The 7,541-nt window shown below is 50.9% G+C and overlaps 5 protein-coding genes across 5 annotated transcripts, besides 9 other annotated features; all 5 read right to left on the bottom strand.

Moving 5' to 3' along the window:
- On the bottom strand, positions 1-1,345 carry Tc00.1047053511031.49 (hypothetical protein, conserved; the record flags this gene model as incomplete). Its single annotated transcript, XM_800116.1, has 1 exon — positions 1-1,345. A coding segment is annotated over one exon (1,345 nt), but the record flags the coding sequence as incomplete, so codon positions are not given.
- Positions 1-7,541: a sequence feature (heterozygous, non-Esmeraldo-like haplotype).
- Positions 1,408-1,430: a sequence feature (AT_rich).
- Positions 1,431-1,465: a microsatellite.
- Tc00.1047053511031.40 (hypothetical protein, conserved) lies at positions 2,094-2,648 on the bottom strand (the record flags this gene model as incomplete). Its single annotated transcript, XM_800115.1, has 1 exon — positions 2,094-2,648. One exon carries the CDS (start codon positions 2,646-2,648, stop codon positions 2,094-2,096), a length of 555 nt encoding a protein of 184 aa, XP_805208.1.
- Positions 2,999-3,028: a sequence feature (AT_rich).
- Positions 3,138-3,158: a sequence feature (AT_rich).
- Positions 3,230-3,275: a sequence feature (GA-rich).
- On the bottom strand, positions 3,328-4,542 carry Tc00.1047053511031.30 (hypothetical protein, conserved; the record flags this gene model as incomplete). The annotated part of the gene is made up of 1 exon (XM_800114.1): positions 3,328-4,542. The coding sequence occupies one exon, from the start codon at positions 4,540-4,542 to the stop codon at positions 3,328-3,330; it is 1,215 nt and encodes a 404-aa protein (XP_805207.1).
- Positions 4,493-4,526: a sequence feature (T-rich).
- Positions 4,790-6,397, bottom strand: Tc00.1047053511031.20 (hypothetical protein, conserved; the record flags this gene model as incomplete). Its single annotated transcript, XM_800113.1, has 1 exon — positions 4,790-6,397. The coding sequence occupies one exon, from the start codon at positions 6,395-6,397 to the stop codon at positions 4,790-4,792; it is 1,608 nt and encodes a 535-aa protein (XP_805206.1).
- Positions 6,420-6,466: a microsatellite.
- Positions 6,579-6,611: a microsatellite.
- On the bottom strand, positions 6,919-7,541 carry Tc00.1047053511031.10 (hypothetical protein, conserved; the record flags this gene model as incomplete). Its single annotated transcript, XM_800112.1, has 1 exon — positions 6,919-7,541. A coding segment is annotated over one exon (623 nt), but the record flags the coding sequence as incomplete, so codon positions are not given.

The raw sequence follows: 7,541 nt of genomic DNA, 5'->3' as shown, positions 1-7,541 counted from the left end.
GTGGAATAGGATTGCTGTCGCACAAAAAGTCATGCGTTAGCTTCAACACGTATTGTACTTTGCGTCGCAAATAGCCCGGGTTGCCCTCCGCCAGGCAGGCAAGGGAAAGAATGGCCGCCTTGCGCTCAAGAGGACCTCCCTGCATGTTTTCAGAAACGCGCAAAACAAAAGGTAACAACACATTGGTAAACGCTTTGGCAGATACTTTTGTTGCGAGAGTACTTAAAAGACGTCCGGCGTACATACAAGGTGGGCTCACGTGTAGCATCTCGGCATCTTCATCATTGGTGTCGTTCTTAATGTCCATTTCCGAGTCCTCCAGGCGTGTAACCTCTTCGGGGAGTGAAATAGTGCCATCCTCACCCATGACTTGTACACATGCCGAAACCATGGGCTCCAGCAGTGTTGTTGTCACAAACTTAGGCTTCAAATTCACCAGAGTTACCAGAACCTCACTGCTATTCTGCCGCACACGCGGCCGGTTCACAGTGTTACAAAGTACTGAAATCATCTCAATTCCCAAGGTGCGGAGAATCCCTTCATGTTTCTTAACGCTCAAATCTTCCACCAGCTGCTCAAGGAGATCCAATACGTCCACGCAGATATTTGTCCTCTCTTCCAGAGGCCCATATACCGCCAGAAGCTCCAAGCAACGCGGTATGAGGTGCTGCAACAATTTTCCCCGTTCATGCTTCTTCTTTTCCACCACAATCCTGTCCTCTTCCTGCACGTCCACAAAAAGCAGCAACGCCCCCATCGCCTTCAACGCAGCCCGCTGCACACTCACCTCGGCGTCCGTCATGCCCTGAAGAACCGCCTCCGTGACCAGCGTGTTGAGATCACCGCACTCCCCCACCACCTCCGCTATGCTGTACGCCAAGACCATCGCCAACTCCCGCATGTCCCCGCGTGGGTCCTCCATTGCCGTGCGAATCGCCACTTGCAACTCTGGCCATCCCTCAACCGGTTCCAGAAATTCGGCCCTCGCCAGGCGGGAAATTACATGTGCCAGCGCAAACCGCACCACACGCACAGGCTCGATGCCAAGTTGCGCCAAAAGAACTTGTTTCAGCTCCGCCCGCGATCCCACTGGGATTGCGCGCCAGAGTGAAAATACCTTCTTTCGCAGAAGCACCGCAGCGAGTTGTCGAACCCCGGCGGAGACCGATTGCACATCCTGCACCAAACGCACCAGGAGCATGAGGTTGGAAGAGGCGTTGAGAGCACGCACAACAGTGGACTCCACGCTGCGGCGCTCGTTGTTGTCCGTCGAGTGCAAAATGGTGTGCAGCATGCCGTGTAGCTGCTCCAGCCCAAGGCTGGTATCCGTAGGCGTCCCCGCCATCTTTCGGCAAGGAAAAAAAAAAAAAAAAAGAGAAACAGCAGCACGTCTCCCCCACAAGAACCAAAAAAATAAAATAAAATAAATAAATAAAATAACAATAATAATAATAATAATAACAATGGAAGAAAAAAAGAAAAGAAACACAGAGTGCAATCAATTTAAATAGAACATCCTTCGATATTCAAATAAAAAAGGTACAGAACGCCCGCTGAAACACAACACTCCCCTTTCCTGATCCTTTCGAGGTTTGCCTGCCTTAAACTGTCGTGTGGTTTTGCGCCCCCCACCTTTATCCTCTCGGCTACCACGTCACGCCTCAAGCCTCCACCCACCGCCTCGCACCAAAAGCACCACCCATGAGAGCGAGAGGAAGCGACGCAACTTCTGTGACAAAAGGACATCACACGTAGACCGAAAATAAATGTATATTAGGAACCAAAGAAGAAATTCCACGTGCGGCAGGCTAAATTCAACGGACAGAAAGTTTTTCTTCATCGACTTCCGTCGATCCAGCTCGCCCCGCGGCCCGATTGTTATATATCCTTGTCGGCTCGTGTGCGCTGGCATGCACTCCCACCATCAACGCCATGTTTGCATCTTTGTTTAATAAAGAGACAATGCCTTCTCTTCCGTTGTTGTTTCCCCTCTCACGCCGCCTCCTTTTTTTTTCCTTTTTTTTTTGTTGTTGTTGTTATTGTTTATATTCCCCCCTTGCTGCTATAATTTGTCGCCATCCGCGGCTGCGCTCCTATTTCGCGTAGCGTGCGACAATGGCAAACACCATGCACACAAGGTACACCACAAACAGCAAAACATCGATGGATATGTGGAAGTACGATCCCTGCTCCAATCGCCCGACCTCACGCCAAAGACTCGTAGCGTCGACAAAGAAGGCACCTCGCGAAATGCGCCAAACGAGAAACAACAACGCCATTGTGTAGCAAAGTGATAGCACAATGCTTTGAATGAAAAAAATGGCGTGTAGCAGCTGTAACGCACGGAGACCAACGTAAACCTCCATCACCGGGTTGACAATCCGCTCGCACTCTAGCACGTTCAGGCACTTGTCACGGCAGTCCGCAATGTTGAGAGCATACAGCATGGCAAAGATGAGCATGACAAGCTGAATGAGACCGGCTGCAACCCATGCACCGATAAAGTGCAGGAAACTCGCAAAAAGTGCCGCAACACTAAGACAGTACGCAAACAAAAAAAAATACGCCCGCTTGCGTTCACTTGCCGTGTGCTTCGAGGCGTTCCGAAGTACACGCCACACATCCTGCTGCTGCACGATGAACCGCATCAATACCAAGCAAATTTGATGGGTCTCGTGCCTTCTTTGCTAACTGCTGGGTTCTTTTTAAGAGGACGTGATCAATGAGTCGCCTTTTGCCCGCTCTCCTTGCTTATAAATTTTATTCCTGCTGATGTCGGCCCTTTTTTCACTGAAACTCCCGTCACTTCGAGACAAAAAGTTAGGCGCCACCCGAGCACCGGCCTCTCCCTCTCCCAACCACACACACACAACACAAAGAACCCTCTTTTGCGCCACTCCCACGCAGGGCGCGCGCCCCGCCAAAGAACAAAAAAAGGAAAAAAGCGTATGTGAAAGGACAAGTGATGCGTGGCAAACTAAAACCAAGCAGGCAGCGGAATTTATTTATTTATCTTTTTTTTTTTTTAGAAGCAGCAGGTGCCAACTAAGTTCATTTAAATCACATTTGTTGTAGTTGTTGCTGTTGTATTTTTTTATCGTGAGGAAAAGAGGAAAAGAGGAAAAGAGGAAAAGAGGAATAAATTTAAAAAAAAAAATGGGTCTTTGGTATCCGCTCGTGTTTGTCGTCAACCCGCACTGGCAGGCTCCCTGTGCGCATCACGGGGGTGTCCCGCTCCCTCCCTCTCCCTCTCGCCCCCTCCCTTTCCCTTTCCCCGCATACCCACAATTTTCTTTTCACTCGGATCCTCCATTCGTCTCGATGAACCTACAAGTTGAAGGACCACCACGTCACGCCTCGCGCCGCGGTCGCCAGAAGTGCATATTTTGAGTTGACACTCAAAGCGACAGGAACGTCGCTATCTTTGCACTGCAGTTCGTACTTGAGGGCGCCGCGCCGACACGACCCGGAAAACTGTCCGTCGTAACCATCGTACACCAGTAGGTGTCGCCCCGCATTCATGTACGTGGATAACTGCACCACAATAGAACCTGTAATATTTGGAAACATAAATTTTGCACCAACAGCGTCGCCGGCGCCTATGAAATGTCGGCGCGCCACGTTGTGAAAGTATGAGCATGACACCAGTCCAAGTTGCAAGGCATACACAACCGCCTCCCCTCCAAAAGATGTGAGCAACAAATGGGATCCGTCAGCGGCCACCTCAGCTCCTTTGCAGCGCGAAGCCGCACCCGACTCCGTGAAAATTGCTTTGTTATCCAAGGAAGCTAATGGCGATGAAAACATTTTCCGGTAATCAAAGACGCGGACCCGGCAGTCGTCCCCAACGACAAGTTTTGTTCCATCAGGGCTGAATGATACGGTGGCCCTGTTACCCATCACCGTTCGTTCACCAGATGCCGCGATCGCTCCAGAGATTAAGGGGTGAAACAACAGCAGACGACCCTGCGTCGAAAATACGGAGGCAATCACGTCGCTTTGGGGACACTGGGAAATCGTTGAGTACACCGGTGTGTTGCTAACGGCCCGCAGCTCCGGCACGTCATCACTCACAAAGGCCATTGCAGCAAACAACTGGGCCGATGTGAGACTCAAAAGGTACAAGTGTCCATCGCTACTGTACCGGGGGGCCACACAAACCACATCGCTAGACTGTGTGAACCTTGCACAGTGCACACCAAACGCCTCTAACTGAATTGTTTCGTTGTGTCGCATCGTCAAAACATCAATCAGTCGAAGCGCATCATCTGCATGGGAAGAAATAAAATACTGCCCATCTAAAGAAAAGTCCATTGTTCCAACGCGCGGGTCGTTTACGCCCGTAAAAAAGTGAGATGCCACTTCAATGGGGCTACCATCACTTTCATCGGCGCCGGTAAAGACTCCGACCATCGGCTGCGGCACCACGTTGCACAATGCTCTCTTCATTCGAATCGTGACGCCAAAAGCCAAACCCCATGCACACATCCGTAGAGAAGAAAAAGAAAAAGAAAAAAAAAAACAAAGGTGGGTAACATACATGCAAAGAACACGCCACAGTGATGAAGCCAATCCCACAGAAGTGCACCATTATTACTCACTTTTCAGGCCCCACTTCTTAAGGCATATTCACTTTTAATCGATCCGCCATTCTTTTGTTGTTTCATCCCCACACGTACCACACAGTTTTCCTCCATCGCTTCGCCTCGTTCAAACCGGGAGGGAGGAGGTTGGTGCCGCATACGCAGAGGGGGAAAGAAACCCTCATGGTGCATGATGCCTTTTTGCTTCAGGAAATGGGTAGGCCAAGGTTAAGCAAGTGCAGCGGGAGCAGTTGCCTCTTCTTTTGCACGAGTAGCGACGAGGTGGGAAGAGGCCTTTCCATCTCAGCTTCCACACGGGTGACATGCGCATGCAGCTCCAACGCAAGCCGAAGTAAACGCTCCTCCGCGTCCTCAACACCCAGCCAGTAGCCAATAAGAGGATTCAGAAAGAGAGTGACAAGAACGTGACGGTGCTCGGCGTGAGCAAGGATAGCGCGCACACGCAGAAAAGCCTTTATGACGTACGACTTGCCCAAAAGCAGCCGAACCCCAACCGAGGAAAAGACGCGCTGAATGAGAGCAAAATTACGATGCAATGGATAGATAAGAGCCCGACGTGCAAAAAAAATACAGGCGTCATACACATTCTCCGCTGGGTCCAGCCACGAGAGAGCCGGACTCAGCTTGCAGATATTCCACAGTGACTCACTACAGCCGGTTCCTTCCGTCACAATGTCATCATAGGCCTCTGAAAAAAGTATGTCCACTGTGAGCGCGTCAACAACCAACGAACTTGGTGGAAATAACAAACGTGGTGGTCGAATTTTCATCAACACCCCATGTTCTTCGGAAGAAAATAAGGCACGAGGCCGTTGTTGCGGCACGGCAAGGGATCCGGTAGGAAGCGCTGAAACGTTAGTGCTTGAGACCCCGATTGGCATGTCCACTTCATTTTCTGTCGGTTGCGAAATCTCCTCGACAAGAGGTCGCTTAAACTCCGCAATATTTCCGGCCCACAGATCCACAACACCAGTGGACATCGGCAACACCTCTTCTTCCTCCTCAAGCACACCCTTACCATTGTCGTCTTCCTCCGTCGCCGTAGTATAATTATTGGTGGTTTCTTCCATTGGTGCTGACGGGACCACGTATCGCACCCCCTCCGCATCCAGAGCGGCAAAGTAGTCCAGACGATGTCGTGGCACGTAACGCAACAAACGCTGCACTTCGCCATCGGCATCTTCAAAACTTAAGAGAAGAGCGTCCTCATCAAAGTCGCTGTTCTCCGACTGCAAGCGAAGCTGACGCCGCTCGACCCCTGTTGTCTCGTCCGGGTTACGCGGTAAATCAAGCACTTCCGCAGTGATGTCAGAATCGAGTGAGGCAAACATCCCCGAAAAACTTCCTGCAAAGCCGTAATCCGCACAGCCATCTTCTACCCCACAGGCAGAAGGTAGCTGCTGACGGAATTCGGTTTCATCTTCATCGGGTGCCATGGAATCCTCCCCTTGCAATTCACCGCCTCCCACACACTGGACCAGCTGCTGGCGTTCTTTATCAGTGGCTATGAGATAGCCAGGGTTGTCCAGGTGCGTAAACACCTCGTCCCTGTGCTCCTTCGGGATGTACACAGTCAATACATTGGTATCAACGGTGTACGTCGCCCTCTCACCACGTCCCTCCGCAATGCGCTGATCAAACTTCAGCCGTAGGTAATATGGGGCACAGTGAAACGTAAACTGATGATCCAGTATGCTGAATACAGCTGTTGTCACTTTGCAGAGAGCCGACAGCGTTATGGAAACAATAACAAAAGACTCATTCTGCTCGCAAACAAATATCGGAGTCAACATCTTCTTTTTTTTTTTTTTTTTGAGAAATAAAAAATAAAAATAAAAATGATGAAAAAAAGAAAAAAATAATAGCCTTTTAGTTCACCAACAAACAAAATGGAAATATTTAAATTTCCCACCGCAGGTCTTTTCGCAGGCCCTTTTTTGTGGATCGCGCGCCCCTCGAAGCGGCAACGGTGGCCCTCCTCCTCCTCCTCCTCCTCCTCCCCTTCCTTTTATTATTTTCCTCCTTCCCTTCACCCCAGTGAGAGGGAATAAAGAAAGACGACATGTTTGTGCGTGTGTGCCACTCCATTCACAAAAATGAAAGAACGTCCGTCATTACACGCACTTACTTGGACTGCACCCAATCCCAACAAAACCATCACCGCATCCCTTTTTCGCCCCTCAGCCAAACCAAATATATACCCCACGCTACTCTCAAAAAAAAAAAAAAAAAAGAACGACCATTGAATGGAGAACAGAAAGGGGCAATGACCCTTCCCCGCCCGCGTGTGCCGCTGTTCCGTATATTTTCAATGTTACGTTCCAACGCCACGAGAGAGGGCCGCAATCGCAGCCTCCGCCGCCGGATTTTTCTCTCCGGGTGAGAACAAAACGGCGGCCCTAAAGTCGCACAGCGCCGACTCGCGATCCCCAAGCGCCTGGCTTGCCAGCCCGCGTCGATAAAGCACCTTCACCTTCAAATCTCCCTCGACAGGGTGTGTGTCATCCTGCAGCAGAAATGTCGCCAGCATCCGCGCCTCCTCGGGTCTCTGAAGCTTCAGAAACACAAGAGCCACATTGGCGCGCACAACTTGATCGATCTGCACCGCCTCTGCGTCATCAGCGCCCAGCGCGGCACACATGTCAACGCACCCCTGGTACATCTCCAACGCCGCGTCAAATTCAGCCGCGCGAAAATGCGCATTGGCCTTTTCCTTTAGGAGGAGAAGCGTGGCATGATACCGCTCCCGCTCCTCCTTGTCAAGACCCACAGCGACAGTGTCGTCGTGCAAATTCTCCTCATCATCATCATCTTCCTTCGGCTCACGCTTACTCGCATGCATGCTCCAGCCGCGGCCAAAACACCTGCACAATGCAACCACTGGCACAAGGGCAGCAATGCCCGATAGCAGCAGCCACCCCCTGCGTCCGACCCGCG

The sequence above is a fragment of the Trypanosoma cruzi genome, genomic scaffold (assembly GCF_000209065.1).
Source record: "Trypanosoma cruzi strain CL Brener 1047053517029 genomic scaffold, whole genome shotgun sequence".
In the NCBI taxonomy this organism is placed as follows: Eukaryota; Euglenozoa; class Kinetoplastea; order Trypanosomatida; family Trypanosomatidae; genus Trypanosoma; species Trypanosoma cruzi.
Note: the sequence above shows the minus strand (reverse complement) of the source record. Positions and strands in the feature narration are given on the sequence as shown.